This window comes from Crotalus tigris, unplaced genomic scaffold (genome assembly GCF_016545835.1).
Source record: "Crotalus tigris isolate CLP2741 ecotype Arizona unplaced genomic scaffold, ASM1654583v1 scf7180000020990.9691751010:1144802, whole genome shotgun sequence".
NCBI classification, from domain to species: domain Eukaryota; kingdom Metazoa; phylum Chordata; class Lepidosauria; order Squamata; family Viperidae; genus Crotalus; species Crotalus tigris.
The window spans coordinates 502892-520270 of NW_024098300.1; the positions used below are offsets into that span (position 1 = coordinate 502892).

A 17379-nucleotide genomic window follows, 5' to 3' on the forward strand; every position below is an offset into this window, starting at 1 on the left:
AAGACCCAGAGTAACGCGGATTCACCCAGGTTCCATGGGAAATTTTAGATAAGATCAACTGGATAGCAAGGGGAACTAAAAATTACTTCGTTTGGATATGAACTTTGGATACGAGTACTAAAGTAACACTACTGTTTTCTTCTCCAGGTGACTACTGGGGGCTGCTGAGACCTTCCAACACAGCCATGGCCCAACCGTGTTTTAAAAATAGGAACCACCACAGAGAGGACTGAACCATGAGAGGCAAATATAGGCAAACATAGGCAACTGTGGCACAGAGCAAAATATAATCAGTATATAGAAAAGGGAAACAGCTTGTCCTTCTGCAACTGCCAGCTTCCAAGCAAACATTTACCTGAGCCCCGGCATGCAAATGATTAGCTTGGACCATAAGGTGATCAAAATCCCAACCTGATTCCTTCTTTCTTTTAGGATAGGAGGGGAAAAGAGGAGAGAGAAATGCACGTCCTCTCGGCAGACCCTTCCTTGTTCCACCCACCACGGTTATGGTAACAACACCCATCCACGTCCAGAACTGGACTGGTTTCCTCTTTCAAAGTGATTTATTTGTAAATTCATCCATGCTTATTGGTTTGTAAGCATTAGTGTTTATATATTTTTTTTTTTGCATCTTGTTCAGAATCTATTTTATATATATAAAAAAAGCAGACAGTTTATACTTAAAATAACTTAAGAAACCTGACAAAATCAATTACATAATCGCCCCAGGTGACAACTCCTTCTGGAATTGTCACTTTACCCCCTGCCCCATTTCCTTTGGCCTCCCTGCTGGCTTCTGATTTAAGATTTGTTAAAAAATAGTCCTAAATATAGTAGTGGAGTTTGGGAAGAGGAGGAAAAACAAACCCAATTATCATCAGAGATTCAAATTAGCCATTTGTTACAGAATCTAAATATTACACAGCCAACACTACCTATGGGCCCCGATCCGTCCCCCTCCCACCTGCCTGCTTGGCATTTGCTGAACCTTTCTCTCTCTCTCTCTCTCTTTTTTTTTTTTGAATGGTGCATGTGATGGGATGAGTACATTGTAAATCCAGCCGAAGCTTGTACTTTACAACAACCGAAAACCCCATCAAATAAACACTTGGATGGATGCGCCTCTAAAGGGCATTTTTGTTGCCCTCCCCACCCCAGAACCCCCACTCTTCCCTTCTGGTTATCAGCCCCCTATTCTAGCAGGTCTCTGGGAAGTGGCACCTTGGCTTCCAACCGTTCCCCAGCCAGGAGAAGCTGCTGCAGCTTCAGTCCTTGGCTCTCTTTCTACAGCCTGGGCTTGGCTTTCAGTTTCTGTTATCTGTTTAACGTCCTTGTTCCAAGGCCGCCATTGTGATTGGGGGCAAGGTACGTGTCCGTGCGGTGGACAGGGGAGGAGAAAGGGGGGGAGGAGGAGTTGTAGGAAGAGGAGGACGTCCGAGTATTCTGGCTGCCAGCCTGAGGTTGCTGCAGATTCAGGATGCTGTCAATGGCGCTCTGTAGATGCTCGTTGAGGGAGTCATCGGGGGGGCTGTCACTGGAGAAGCTGGCATTGTCCACATCGAAAGATTCGGACTTCCTTCGTTTGGCTGGGGGCAAGGGCACCTCCCAGGCGAGTTCAGAGGCCGACCCGTGGTCAAGTGGCTCGGTCTTTATCATGCGTTGGTAAAACTCATCCTCGACTTCTGCTAATTCCTTCATAAGGCCACTGGTTGAATCGTCGGTCTTAGGAGGGGCGGGGCTTCCTTGCATCACCAAAGAACGGGCATCGCTCCGGTTGAAAAAAGTATGTTTGGTGTTTCCTTCGGACCTGCTTTTCTGCGCCACAGTGGTGGAAGGGCTCCCCTGAGATTTGAGGGACGTGATCACACTTCTGGACCCTCCATCCTGCTTGATGATAAGAGAACTTGGCACCGTGTCGGATTTGGAAACGCTCCCTTTTAGAGAGGCGTCGGGAGTTTTCTCTGCGACAAAAGCGTCCACGTTCTCCCGGTACGTTTTACGGAGAGGAAGTCTGCAATAGGTCACCAGGGGTTTTTTCTCCGTCGGAGCTGCGCTGATATGGTCGACTGTCCCGTTCATTTGTCCCGCCATGGAGGTGGTGGCAGTAGCAGTCGCAGTCGTCGTGGCGGTAACGGATGAAGTCGACGAGTGCGGGTCTGCCGTTTTGATAACTGTGCACACAGGGGGTGGGGTCTGGTGAACGGGATCCAGAGCAGTGTTATGAACCACTTTGCTAAGTCCTGCTTCTTGTTTGATCTTTAGCTTCAGTCCAATCCGACTCCGAGCTTCGTAGGTTTTAATGGGCGGCTTGCTCCGAGAGGGCAGGGCATCCTCGTCGCCATCCAGCGAGGGAGACGCTTTGGCCCACGTTACGGATGGAGAACCTCCACTGTGCTTGATGACCAGTTTGGTGGGGTTGATATGAGTTGGCATCTGTACTGAAGGCGATTTCAAGTTCTCAGAGGTCAAAGGGACGTTGCTGGGCAGAGTCCCTTGAGCCGCAGAAGAAGCAAAAGTCTGTGACCGTGAAGAGGAGACATACTCATCTGCAAAAGAAAAACGCACACGGCTAGTTTAGTCCAAAGCAGATTGAGAACGTATTTTCATGACGTTTTGGGTTTGGGTAACCTGCCAAAATGACCAATAATAAGCTTCAATCTAGGGATGGCCAATTTCTCTTTCTCAGGCACTGGAATTGATCAAGTAAATCAATCCAGCCCCTTTCATAAACAGACAATTATATAACACTGCTGCCAGGGCATCACAGCAAGATTTCTGAATGGGAAAAAAAACGTAGAATGCCCTTAGAAGGGGAATATCTGACCAGAGCTTTTGACTCTCTAGAAACAGTTCTGCCATCTTGCCTACAGATACTAATATAAAATACGGAAGGAGCTCAATTGCTTCTTTTCCTTATAAGTGAAACATTATAAAATATCACACAATAAATAAAATTTGGGTATGTAAATGGACATAACAGAAAATTAGCCTGTGATCTATTCTGAGTTGTGGGTTGCTTTCTTTTTAAAGTTGTGGATGATCCTATATCAAATGGTCATTACTAATCATTACTAAACCAGAATATAAAATGTCCTTTGCATATTACCTCTGCCCTTTATGGCATACTATGGAGCATGGCCACTTCCAGATAACCATAATCTTAAGGTTATTGTCTTCACAATGAACTAGGAACTTAAACTAATTTCAAGCTGTGTATTAGGATCTGTATTTTGTTCTAAAATAAGTAACCATAATTTCTGACTTGGACAAAACAGGAAAGCCTGATCAAGTGGCAACTTCCACATCCCAGTTGTACTGTGAAGGGAAGAATAAAAACTTGCACGCACAAACATAAAATTCCCCTATGCTTTAGCTGATTAAATCAATATCTCACTGTCCAAATTCAACCTCTATTCCTTAAGTGAACATGTTTTAATCAGCACTGAAAGTGTAAAATCAAATCTTCATAAGCTAAGACCCCCAGTTAGCTTCCTCCCCATCTGATTCCTTCAAATTATCTCTATTATGATTCTCTATGCAGAAGTGCTCCTATGCTGCTATGAGAGCCAATGGAAATGTAATGGCTTAAAAGCGAACTCTTCGACCTGGAAGTCCTTCGTGTTTTATGGGACAAATGATGTTTTGAAAAAGAGAATGATGGAAGGCAGTAGATACTTTCAAAGAAGTAAGATACCCAAAAGGCTGAAACAAAATCCTTCCTTACCTGGCTTCTCCTTTGCTAGCTGTTTATCGAGCGCTAAGGTAGTTTTTTCTTCCTGTATGAACATCCTGTCAATCATCACCATCTCTGCTGAAGGACTGACTCTCTGCAATAGAAAAAACAGTATTGGCAAATGCTGTAAGAATCACCCATCTGAGCTTCTTAATAACCCATGCCCCCAAATTTGTACATCCATGGTCATGTTTTACCTGTTCAATGAGGAAAACGAGAAAAAAAAAAATCTCACCCGGGATTCCTCCAACAGGAGTAACCGATATTTGTTCAGCATGGCTTGTGTACGTTTTAACAGCTGGGTGGACACCATTTCAAATTCTTCATCTACCAGAGAAAAACATACCATGAGAAAGGAAAACGAAGGAGGGAAACTCACCTTCTCTTGAATGGGAAATGCAATAAAGAAAGCTCTCTGAATGAATTGGAAGGTGTGTTTAATTCACTAAGCATGTTGACAAAGATAACCGTTCTATACAGGTGGTCCTTGAGTTACAATCATTCATTTAGTGACTGCTTGAAGTTACAACGGCACTGAAAAAACAACTGGTCCTCGCATTTATGACCGTCGCAGCATCTCCCTGGTCACATGATCAAAATTTGGGTGCTTAGCAATTCTGGCATGTATTTATGACAGCTGCAGCATCCCATCGTTATGTGAATTTCCCAGCCAACAAGCAAAGCCAACAAGAAAAGCAGATTCACTTATCAACTGTGTGATTCACTTAACAACTACAATGATTCAATTAACAAACAAAAAAGGTCGTAAAATTGGGCACAACCACCTTACTTGGCAATGGAAATTCTGATCCCAATTGTGGCTGCAACTTGAGGACTACCTTTATGGCAAATGGAGCCCTTTATAACCTCCCTCTCGTCCACCATTCAGTCAGACATGAATAGCTATTATATTATGACATTATACGAATAGCTATGCACAACATAGCAAAAATTGTAATAACAAGCATTCAAGAGATCAAAAAGCAGAAAATTTCAATCAACCAAACAGAAGGAAGGCTTCTTCTTTATTCCCTTCAGTCATTGGATTTGGAAAGCAATCATATCTTTATAATCACTGGCCATTCTACATAGCTAAATGGCTGTATTATACAGTAGATGATAATTATCTTCTGAAGCGAGGAAACCATACCAGAATGAATGTAACATATTGAAGCACTTTGGACAGTTAGGAAAAAAAAAAAGCGGTATTAGGATCATTAAAAGATTGGGCAACTTAGGCTAAAAAAAAAATATAACAGATAGCTTGATCTTAATATATCTGCATCTAATGAGGAAAAGTTCCCAAAAATTCACCTTTCCTAGAGTCATGGGGAGAAGGCAGCGTTCCCTGGTAGACATGGTAAGGTAGAAGCCTCTGAAAAGCATCTTCAAATGACCGAAATGAAGTTTTGTAATCAGGATGCAAAACTGCTCCTTGGTGTTTATGTAGCTGTTCCAAGAAGCTAAAGGGAACAAGAGAAAACAATGAACACAGAGCATTTATCCCTATATTGTAACAAAGACGGGTAACAATTATTTCATCCTGCTAAAATCTGTAGTAAGCTATAGATAGCAAGCTGGCTGCAAAATAAAACAAGTTTCATTTTTTTTTATATTGCAGTATGCTGGATTCCTTTGCTAATCTACAAGAGATAAGAAATGATTCTACTTTCTATGTAATATATCCTGATACAAACAGGGAGTTTGGAAAAAAAATAACAACCATATACTACTGTTTGCCAATATGTTTTTGCTATCTCCTATATCTGGTTCCTGGTACCACAAGCAGCTTCTAGGACAGTGGTTCTCAACCTTTTTAATGCCGCGACCACCCCCAACCGGTCGTAAGTCGAGGACTACTCAACTGGTGCAGCACCGTTTGCAGAATGGGACTTTTGGCAGGCTCAGCAGGGCAGAGACAGCCTGGACAATTCCGATTGGCTTTTGAAAGCCAATAGAATTAGACTCTATTCAAGAGAGTCTATTCTATTGGCTTTCAAAAGCCAGCAGAATAAAAGGGAGTAGCACAGCTAAGGAAAAGGGGAAAAAAATGGCGGACTGCGTTGTTTGGCGACCCCTGTGAAATGGTCGTTCGACCCCAAATGGGGTCCCGACCCACAGGTTGAGAACCACTGTTCTAGGATGAGCCTAAGTTAAGATAAAGACCTTTACCATTGTCAGTTGTTCAACTGGTTCGCTCAAACAACATCCTTAAGGTTCTAGATGCAATTGTTATGTTCTACCAGTAATCCTCAACTTATGACCATTCATTTAGCAACCATTCTAGGTTACGACTGCACTGTAAAAAATGACTTGTGACTAATCCTCAAACTTAAACTGTCACAGTGTTCCCGTGGTGTGATCAAATTTTGATTTAAAATAGGATTCATATAATAACTGCGACAAAAAAGATCACAAAATCCGGCATGACCCACTGGCTGCCTAGCTTAACAGTGGAAGTTCTTCTCACAACTGGGGTTCCAAATTGATATCTAATATCTAGCAATTAATCTAGTAATTAACAGCTTAGTAAATAGTGACCTAATAAGGCAGAAAAAGTAAGAGACATGCATACAGATGCACATCTGTGAGTGAGAAAAAGATATACAGTCTGCTATTTCGGCAAATGGCTTTACTTTGCCTGCATGTATTTTTTCTCAGGAAAAAAAAATGAATTACGTTAGAGCAGTGTTTCTCAACCTTGACAATTTTAAGGCATGTGGACTTCAACTCCCAGAATTCCACAGCCAGCACTGAGTTAGAGCAAGAGATCATCATTCAGAAAACTTTGGATGACCATTTGAATTATGTACTGCTGACATACCCACCGACTTTTGATCCACTATGTTATAATAGCTAAATATATTTCATTTTCTCATACAACCAGCTAAAGAAATTGGCATGCCTGATCTGTGGGAAATCCCCAGGGCTTGGTTAATTTATGCTATTTTGACCTTAATACAGTATCTTTTTTTTTTTACTGTTGTGCTTCTGTTTTCTATGCTACCTGATTGTTGGATTGCTCCAGTTTAGACTTACCAGGCTTCCTTGCTCGGTTGTAGCATCGGGGGTGCTTTTTTCAGGCTTCCAAGCTTGCTCTCATACTGGCAAAGAAAGAAAAGGTAAGAACAAAGAGGCCGTTAGGTGGAGTTCCAAATAAAGCACCATCCACCTATCGAGGAAACTGGTTCGAGACCAATTCCAGTTAATAAAAAATACAGGCGGTCCTCATTTAACAATATGAACTGGTTGTAAAGCTTGGCGTCACATGATCACATCGCTTAGCAATGGCAATCCTGGCAGCCCCCATGGCTGTAGTTAAGATGGGTGCCAGAGTGTGGCTCAGGGGTTCTGCAGCATGGAGGGCTGGTGGCAAGGCCAGGGAGGAGGGCACGGTGGGAATGCAGATGGGCAGGCAGCAGCCCACCCAGGGCCTACCCCAGTGTTTCTCAACCTTGACAATTTTAAGGCATGTGGACTTCAACTCCCAGAATTCCACAGCCAGCATCGCTGGCTGTGGAATTCTGGGAGTTGAAGTCCACATGCCTTAAAATTGTCAAGGTTGAGAAACTGGCCTACCCTTGCCTTTCTGTCCAAAGACTCCTTAGGAAAAAAACAGCTGGAGCAATAGCAACTTACCCCTACAGCTTCCCTGCTGGCTTCCCCAATGACTTTGATGATGGAAAACTGGCAGGGAAGGTCGCAGATTGTGAACAACGGTTAGAAATTGTTCTAATTTACTCAACGCTTTTAATTCTCTTTTAATAAAAATGGTTTGAATATCCTGTGAAAATGTATGCCGTATTAAATCTGCTCGTTAAAGCTGCCGTTATTCTTTTTAAATCTGTCACAATGCACTAACATAGCTGTTTTTGAAATTAAATTTAACACTTGCTTTTTGTATTTTTTTTTTATTGCTTTGAGTGATTGGTTTTCATTTTGAAGGCTTTCTGGGGAATGCTGGGATTAAAATATTCCAAATAATAAGAATACATATAAAACATTTATGTGCTGTGTACACCCTACCTCTTAATTCAATATAGGAACAAATATAGTGCTGTTTTCAGACATTGTACCAAATTAAAAAAAAAATCCCTTTGTAAGATCCAATCTGTACACATTCTGGTAGAAAGAAGTTCCCCCAGGATGGGTTCCAGCATGAATCCAAAAGCTTGGAAGAACAAACCTCTGGTCCCGGTGACTGACATAGACTGGATCCTACAATATTATCCTGGACCTGTATATTGCCTTCATTTGTGGTGGGGGGAACCCTTTATCAAGTAATTCTACAATAAGCAAAACAGATGCTCACCTGCTGCTGAATTTGAGTTGGTGCTGAAGACATGACTTGTGACAAGCCTTTTCCAACTACTTGGAGTTGCAGCTGCCCTTTCCCAAGGTTCAGGCCTGATGCAGAGCTAATGACTCCAGGCTTGGCCTGACAAAAAAAAAAACACAAGAAGGCAGCTTTATATCAAATGGATTAAAAGGAAGGAATTAAAAACAAACACAGGTAGACCTTATTTAATGGCTGCCTTGTTTAGCAACTGTTCTACAAAGTAATTTTATGACCGGTCCCAGCAGTTACGACTGTCTCAGTGTCCCTGTAGTCACATGATCAACAATCTGGCACTTAAAACTATTTAAATCCTTCAGGGCCTAGATGTATACTTAGCTTTAATGTTTAGATAACTATATTCATTGACAACATTCATTACTATCTTAAAGTCATTAGTGCCTAGCATTGTCTAGTGCTAAAAACTAATGTTCAACAATAATAGCAAAGATGAATGTTTTTGCAAAAACTGATTGCCAGTTATATATATATATATATTTAATAATTTTTTATTTTTCCAAACTCTCCCCCATACATATACCCTAATACTTATCAGATATTAACATACATTCCCTCCACACTCACATACAGATACTTTTAACAAAATGAAATAAATACATACACATAACTTTGGTGTTGCTTGCCCATTTCCCCTTTCACCGTATCCACATTCCTTCTTCTTTACCTTCTTTCTCCCTTTCTTCTCTTCCCTGCTTCCCTCTTCTTCCTCTCCTCTCCTTCACCACTCTCCTCCCCTTTCCTCTTCCTCCAGCCTTCCTACTTCCTTCTCCCCTCCTTTACTCTTTTCTCTCTCCTCTCCTTTCTTCATCCCTCTTCAGATACAATTCAGGGGTAATGTCCGAGCAACTCCTCTCTCCAAATTTCCCTATCTGTATTATATACAATAAGATTAATAGTTCTATTTATCTAACCTTCTCAGTATATACTTCTATAAACACTTATACAACCTCCAGTTATTCAATACTGCGTCGCCTGGGTCTCCCTCCTTATCTGCTCCTTCTTCTTCCATCTAAATTGATGTTAACTATCTTTTAACCGTATTCTCTTTTCAGCCAATCATAAAAAGTTCCCCAAATTTCATAGTAGTCTGACTCTGTCTTATCTTTAATTGTCATTGTTAGTCTATTCATTTCTGCACATTCCAATATTTTCCCAATCACCTTTCCCTCTGGGGGGGCTTTCAGTGCTTTCCAATTTTGTGCAAACACAATCCTGGTTGCCAGTTATAACAAACCCACCTGAACTGACTGTTGTACAGCTTGAGGAATAGTGGGCTTTCCTTGCCCGGAAGTTGCTTTCCCTCCAGAAATAGTTGTGGAGCTGCTGGAAAATGTTTTACTCTCCGCAGGAACCGCAGCAGCAATTGCTGGAGAAATATGGTAGAGGAACAGACACACGTACACAAGATTTTAGAATGAGATATAGAAACATTGTCATCTTGTTTTTTTTAAGGGCTAATATCCTAGAGCAGTGGTGGCGAACCTATGGCCCGGGTGCCAGAGGCGGCACTCAGAGCCCTCTCTGTGAGCATGCGCACTGTAGGCCCTGTCCTAGGCCTTCAGCTGGGTTTTATAAAAACTTTTTGCTTTAGGCCTCCACCAATGTGTGCAAAAAAAAAAAAAAAAAAGTTCAATCAATTTCAACTTCTCGCGGGGGAAAAAAAAGATCTTGCAAAGTTGGAATTGATTGATTGAACTTTTTAGTCCCACCCAGTCTGCCGTTACTACCACAGCCACGCCCACCCAATGGGCCACACCCACCCAATGGGCCACACCCACCCGGCACCCAACAATGCATAAGTGGGTTTTGGGTTGCAGTTTGGGCACTCGGTCTCTAAAAGGTTTGCCATCACTGTCCTAGATCTTACATAATTCTGGAAACAGATAATTTAAATGGGACCAGAAGCAGATTTATCCGCATCTGCTCATGATAAAATGTTACGGGACCTGCTTGCCAGTTCCTTCTATTGGAAATTTAAATTATATGGGTAGGGAAACAACTATGTAAAATTCACTCTCCAGCCAATCTTCACCTCAAGGTTCAGAGAGCGTTATAAGATCTCAAGATATAAGATTTTAGAAAGATATGAATCTTATGCCAAAAAGAAAACTGAAATCCTGTTGGCACTTTCTAATCATTGATCTATTGCTCTTATGAAAAACAAAGCCTGTGCAGCTTCGGTCTTAGTGTTCTCACGGTATGGTTGAGGAATATAAATTTGGGGTGGGTTTGTACATGTGTACTAGATAGATAGTCCTTGACTTACAACAGTTTGTTTAACAAGATCAAAGTTACAACGATACTGAGAAAAGTGACCTATGACTGCTTTTCACAGTTGTGACTATCGCTGCGTCCCCACAGTTATGTAATCAAAATTCAGGCGCTTGGCAACTGACTCATATTTATGACGGTTGCAGTGTCCCAAGGTCATGTGACCCCCCTTTTGCAACCTTTTTGACAAGCAAAGTCAACGGGGAAGCCAGATTCATCTAACAACCATGTGACTAACTTAAAACTGCAGTGATTCACTTGACAACCGTGGCAAGCAAGATCGTAAAATGGGGCAAAACTCAGCTCCTGTGTCGCTTAGTAACGTAAATTTTGGGCTCAGCTGTGGTTGTAAGTTGAGGTCTACGTGCACACCCACACTGTTATAGAAAAGGACGAGGCAGAAAAGGGGCATCGTTGTCCCTCACCCCATTCCTTTCAAAAGCTCCATGGGGATATAACTATTAGAGCGGCTGCAGATGGGAAGGAATCTCCTTCAATTCTCATAACAAACAGATAAATATGAACAGACAAGTCAAAAGCAACGGTCCAAGGGGAATTATTCCCTTTCCTAAGGACATCAAGACGTAGGATGCTGTTGATCAACTTACATACTGATGCTGACTTGACCAACACGGGAGTTTGCTGCTGAAGAACCGCTGTACACTGTGCAGGTTGTTGTCCTCCTCCTCCACTTGTTGTTCCTCTTGATACTTGCACCTTTTCAAGCACAGGAGCTGCTTTGCTTGAACCCGTGCTGGAAGACTGAATGGTGGTGGGGACAGGCGTGTGGCCATGAACTGCTGGTGCCTGAGCTGGAGTTGTTGTCATTGTGACCGGCTGTCCTTGGCTGCTAACCAACACTGAAGAGGACTGGTTGCTGAACTGGCTCAGGGCGGGCGGTGCCTGGCTAGTGGACGTTGACTGCTTTGTTTGCAGGATAATTCCCTGGGGTATCTGTGTGAGATACAGAGGTAGACAATGAAAAATGAAATCCAAAAATTATATGCGAAGGATTGGAAAACACCCATTCCTTTGGATATAGCATTGCCAGGGATTTATCAGAACAAACCTTGGGAATGCGGAAAGTAATGTTTTTTGAGTAGATTTTCATTGATCACTGAACAACTATAATACTCACCAACACCTATGGGAAAATGGGTTAAAGTTTCTGGTTAAATCATAAGAAAGAGATACTATTCTAGACATTAACTCAAGGATCAGTTTGGTGGTTATAGATAAAGGTTCTGGGTATCGCATACAGGAGAGCCAGCTTGGTGTAGTTTAGTGAAGGCCTTGGCTAGATAGCAGGAGACCATGGGTTCCAGTCCTGCCTCAGGCAGCCAGCCAGGTGACTGTGGGCCAGTCATTCTGTCTCAGCTCTGGGAAAAAGGTAATGGCAAACTATTTCTGAAAATATTGCCAAGAAAACTATAGGGACAGGTCCAGGCAGTTTCCAGAAATCAATATTGATTTGAAGGCATCAAATAGAAAAAAGTAGAAAAGCCACCTTTGCGCCCCCCCCCCCCCATTTACGATGCTCGACACAAGTCTCTCTCGGACAGAATTTTTGCTTTCTTCTGTTTAACTGGTGGAGCAATCCAAGATGAGAACTGACTTTGGACTTTGTTTGAATTAAGTCCTTCTTGTGGCGAGAGTCAGTCTGCGCCAGCAGCAACAGCAGCGACTATTTAGATTCCACAAGTCCTGTCACATTAAACGCAGTTTGAAAATCCAACATGCTTAAAATAAAGTAAGCTATATCTCACGTGAGGTTGATTACCGTACCTGCTGAAACCGATCCATTAACTGTTTCTGCTGAGGAACAGGAGCGGGAATTGTGGAGAAAGCCTGGAACTGATTGGAAACCATCTGAAAGCTCCTCTGTTGTTCAGCTGTCAGGTGAAGTGTCTGGGTTGGGGTGGGTGGTTTGATAGGGCCTTGGGCAGGGAACTGCAACTGGAAATGGGGGGAATGGCTATGCTGCACTTCAGAAGAAGCCTGGATCTGGGGTTGCAACCGTACCTGCCCCTGAGCCTCAGACTGGGGCTGGAGCTGAGGAGCAAGCTGAACCTGCAAGGGCAGATGGGGAGGGGTGGCCAGCTGAGGCTGTCCCTCTGGCTGGGCCTGGGGGGCTTGAAACGGTACCTGAGGCTGTGAGGGAGGTCGCAGGGGATGCTGGTTGGAGCCATGAGGAGAGGAAGCAATCTGATTCTGGATCACATATAAGTTCTGCATCTGAGTTTGAGGGGTGCAAGATCGCGACAGGGGCTCAGAAGGCGGCCTGGATAAAGTCTGGGGCTGGGAAGGGGGTCTTGAGTGAGGCCGGGAAGGTGGCCGGGAAAGGGGCTGAGGCTGGGACGGAGGACGGGACTGGTGTGGGGACTGGATCTGGGAAAGGTGAGCGGGCTGGAGCTGGGGGCTTTCCCCCAGTGAGGGATGAGGTAGTGAGTGGGATGGGGAGGCTCCAGGAAGTTTCTGCTGCCCTGAAGGCAACTGAAAGAGAGGAAGAAAAAGGAAGAGATACAGGTAAACAGGTGATAAGTCTTGGGTCATGCATGACACAGCACACTGAAGTAGCTGGGTACCAGAACGCAATAGGAGCAGCCAACCTTTTGCAAATCTCAAACTCACAATTGTCAACTTATGAAAAAAAAAAACTTTTATGAATGTTTTAAAATTAAATAAAAGCTATTCTCTCCCTCCTCCCCTCTTATTTCATCCCCCGTTCATTCTGGAAGAGATCTTGTGCCACGAAGGGAAGACTTCCAAGGTAGAATAAAAACATTCATGCTGTACCACGAGGCCTACTTTTAGACACCAGCACATTTTCTTTCAATATGTTGCTTGAAAAGACGTGCCTTTTAAAATTAGGTTGGTGGAAATATGTCCGTGTTGAAATAAAATTAAAGTCACCAGGTCTTTGAAGGACAGCAAGCTGAAACTCTTTAAAAAGTCTCTGCCTTTCCCTCCTTGCAGGATTTAAGCAGAAATTTAAGTCCAAAATATTACACTAGAACAGTGGTTCTCCACCTGTGGGTCGGGACCCCATTTGGGGTCGAACGACCATTTCACGGGGGTCGCCAAACAACGCAGTCCGCCATTTTTCCCCCCCTTTTCCTTAGCTGTGCTCCTCCCTTTTATTCTATTGGCTTTGGAAAGCCAATCGAATAGACTCTCTTGAATAGAGTCTAATTCTATTGGCTTTCGAAAGCCAATCGGAATTGTCCAGGCTGTCTGTACCCTGCTGAGCCCACCAAAAGTCCCATTCTGCAAATGGTGCTGCACCAGTTGAGTAGTCCTCGTCTTACGACCGGTTGAGGAGTCCTTGACTTACGACCGGTTGGGGGTCGCGGCATTAAAAAGGTTGAGAACCACTGCACTAGAAGCAGATAGTAACAGAGCTGCTGAACTGGATTATTACCCTTCTGGGTCACCACGTCAGCAAGTTTTGAAAGTTTTGTTTTGTTTTTGTTTTTTTTGCTATTTGATACAGGAGGTCTTGTAGTCCTATGCAAAGCACTTTGCTACCCTATTCATCTTTCCTGTCTTCCTAGATGCTATTGAATCAGTCTGTTATTAGACAGATAGTCCTCAATTTAGGACCCCAATTAAGCCCAAAATTTTGGCTGCTAAGGGAGACAGTTGTTAAATGAGTTTTGCTTCATTTTATGACCTTACCACAGTTATTAAGTGAATCACTGCAGTTGTTAAGTTAGTAACGTGGTTAAGAGAACCTGGCTTTCCCCATTGACTTTGCTGATCAGAAGGTTGCAAAAGGTGATCACATGATCCCAGGACACTGGAACTGTCATAAAGATGAGTCAGTTGTCAAGCATCTGAATTTTGATCACATGACCACGGGGATGCTGCAACTGTTGTGTGAAAAACGGTCAGAAGTCACTTTTTTTCAAGCGCCACTGTAACTTCGAACGGTCCCTATATGAACTGGCGTAAGTTGAGGACTACCTGTATATCTTCACTTCCTATTGTTATAACCTTGTTTTCATAGCATTTCTACAATCTATTTTCATGTCAAGAAGCAGTCTCAAACCATTGTCTTGGAACAACAGCTATGCCACCCTTTTACACCAGGAACGCACAAGAGTTAAAGGATGTGGCAAACATTGCAATGCTTTAAAGCAGGGGTAGTCAACCTTGGCTCTTTTATGACTCGTGGACTTCAACTCCCAGAATTCCTGAGCCAGCCTAGCTGGCTCAGGAATTCTGGGAATTGAAGTCCATGAGTCATAAAAGAGCCAAGGTTGACTACCCCTGCTTTAAACATATGGACTACTGTACACGCTGGTATTAAGAAAGTCACGTTCACAAGTCACACCTCTTTAAAATAGACAACACAAATAGAGATGCAGGTTTTGGTCAAGGAGAAAAGAACCAGGAGGGCAAGGCAGGGAAGACAGGAGAAAAGCAACAAAAAGCGGTAGCAGCAAGTGCACCACTACCACCAATTCCCAGGGTTAGTTGGAATCAAAAAAGAAGCAAGCAAGAGCAGCAACAAGGAAAAAGACAAACAGTGAAGGCCACGGAGATCCAGGAAGGGCAAAGGCAGTTTTTAGCATACTTGGCCCACCAATCAGAGACTGGGATATTTGCCTTCTCCGAACTCTAGGCGGACACATATGGCTCACCTTATCATTTACAGCTGCCAGGTTTCTATTAAGAGAGATTAAGCTACCTTGTTATCTTGGAACATTTTGGAACTTATATCCTTTTACAGATATCCAGAATGTTTGCGGTATAAAATGTCATGTACCTCAGCTATCCAGGACTGCATATCGTTACAGGTAGTTCTCCACTTAGGACCTCCACTGAGCCCAAAATTTATGTCGCTAAGCGAGGCCATTGTTCAGAGAATTTTGCCTCCTTTCATGACCTTTCTAGCCACAGCTGTTAAGTGAATCATTGCAGCTGTTAGGTTAGCAACCCGGTTGTTAAGTGAACCTGGCTTCCCCATTCATTTTGCTTGTTCAGAAGGTCGCAAAAGCTGTTCACGTGACCCCAGGACATTGCAACGGTCGTAAATATGAATCAGTTGTCAAGCATCCAAATTTTGATCACATGACCACAGGGATGCTGCAATGGCTGCAAGTGTGAAAAAGGGTTCTAAGTCCCTTTTTCCAGTGCGATTGTAACTTTAAACGGCCATTAAACAAACTGTTGTTAAGTCAAGGTCTACCTGTGTTTACTAGGGCTGTACAAAGCATCAGAACTGATTTCAAAAGAGTGCTTTTGATTGGAGAGAAATGTGAATGCACTCTCCGTGAATGCACTCTCTTTAAAGCAGCCACACCTGTTTCCAGTGCCCCATGGCTGCAGCAGAACCTTCCCTACAGCAGCTGCACCATCCAAGAAACAGACCCTTTTCACAAATTGCTAATGAGGGCCACACTGACATGTGTGCATTCCAAAGCCCCTTTTCAGAATCTAATCGAAAGAACTGTGCAGTGCTCCTCTTTGCTGTGAACTTAATCTGATCTTGTTTTATTATTCAAAGTTTGTAGGATTTGCAGGTTATACTTATGAAGCCCTGCAATCCCACTCGTATCTACTTAGAAGAAATCCTGTTCAACTAAGCAGGTGCAGCCTAAAGACATACTGATGGATACAAAATGACACCCTCAAAACTTCAGATTTCTGGGTATGTGTCAATTTCTTTTAGTTTGAAAAAGAGAACTGAACTAATTTGGTTTTTTTCTTCAATTTTTATAGTCACTTCAAGACAAACATGGTTGCTACTTCCATATTCTTTTATCTGTTTTGACTCTCTCTAAAATATATATATTTGCTTCATGGAACTACAGCAACACCAAGGAAATAAAACAGTGCAGGAGGAAGTGAATGTTTACTTGTTTTGTTTCCTCTAGTTCTCTGAAATAATGTTCGGGTATGAAAGAATTTACCATTTTCAGTCAATTATTTTCGGTGTAGGAAAAATGCTTCCATTTTTGATTGTGCGTCTATTGCTATAGGCATTATAAACTTGAACAGGAGAAGATGATCTTATATTTAAACAGAAATATTTGTCCTGGTTGCTAGCCGGAAGGCAACCAACTGCTCTAATGGTAATTTCCCCCTTTGTATTATTCATACTATTTCCACGAGGGGGAGACTTCTGTTGCAACACAAGAAAATCACGTAACCACCAACACCCAAGCCTTTGTTTTGAAGTGTGGGAGAATACAAACCTAGACGAGAGGCTAATATTTCCCTCCTTCTCATTCATTCTCTGCGTTCTGCACTGAGAATGTGCAGGACAAAGCCAAGTAGGTGAAGGGACAATGAAGAAGAAGGGCAGACATGTTAGACAAGAGGAAGTAAGGCAGGAGAACAGGCCAAAGCAGGGCAATTTTAGGGATTTGCAAACAGGTAAGGTCTACCTGGCAAGCCAGTGCCTGCTGGGAAGGGCCAGTCGAGAACTGTGGTACTTTGGAATCCACCGGTAGCAGGTTGTGGTTCTGGCTCAGCTCTCGGCTGGCAGGCGGCTGCAGGGCTGTGCCTACACTGCTGCTGACTATCACCGAGGCTGGGACACTGCTTGTGGTGCTGAGTGCAGTGGTGGCTATGCTGTAGATGGGCAGAGGCATTGGCAGATGGGGAGGTACGCCAGAGTCATTCATACTGCTCTCCTGCTGCATTTTCAGAGCGGGCGAATAAAAGTGCTGCTGCTGCTGCTTCTGTTGCTGGCTCTGATCCTTCTGTAATCCAAGAGATTTAGCATGGACCATCTTCACGTTATTTGCCCACCTTTTACAATGCTGGTTATTTGTTTAGATTCACAGGTAAAAATTTTACTGGACTGAAAAACTGCAGTAAATTAGTTACTCTCCTCCCCTGCTTTCCCCTCGATTACAAAAATCAAGCTTATGTTGGAAGTCGTAATCTGAAGCTGTCACTCTGCATAATTTGGTCACCAAAAATCCTTTGGTAACAGTACAAAGCTCACAATTAATAGAAGCTACACAACCTACAGTTATAGTCACATTCAAATCAGGCTCTGGCC

At 43.0% G+C, this 17379-nt stretch overlaps 1 protein-coding gene across 4 annotated transcripts in view; it reads right to left on the bottom strand.

Annotated features, from left to right (window-relative positions):
• Positions 1–544: 544 nt before the first annotated feature.
• BICRA (BRD4 interacting chromatin remodeling complex associated protein) overlaps positions 545–17379 on the bottom strand; it is a 69823-nt gene continuing 52988 nt past the window's right edge. For 3 of the 4 annotated variants that reach the window (XM_039369145.1, XM_039369143.1, XM_039369144.1), the window contains 10 exons: positions 16757–17074; positions 12147–12854; positions 10970–11315; positions 9329–9456; positions 8046–8171; positions 6773–6837; positions 5048–5196; positions 3969–4060; positions 3725–3827; positions 545–2546 (listed from right to left, as the gene is read on the bottom strand). In XM_039369145.1, coding sequence (XP_039225079.1) covers positions 1315–2546; positions 3725–3827; positions 3969–4060; positions 5048–5196; positions 6773–6837; positions 8046–8171; positions 9329–9456; positions 10970–11315; positions 12147–12854; positions 16757–17074 — 3267 coding nt within the window. In that variant the 3' untranslated portion in view covers positions 545–1314. The remainder of the gene's footprint in view (positions 2547–3724; positions 3828–3968; positions 4061–5047; positions 5197–6772; positions 6838–8045; positions 8172–9328; positions 9457–10969; positions 11316–12146; positions 12855–16756; positions 17075–17379) is intronic. The other variant, XM_039369146.1, reaches the window with a different exon arrangement.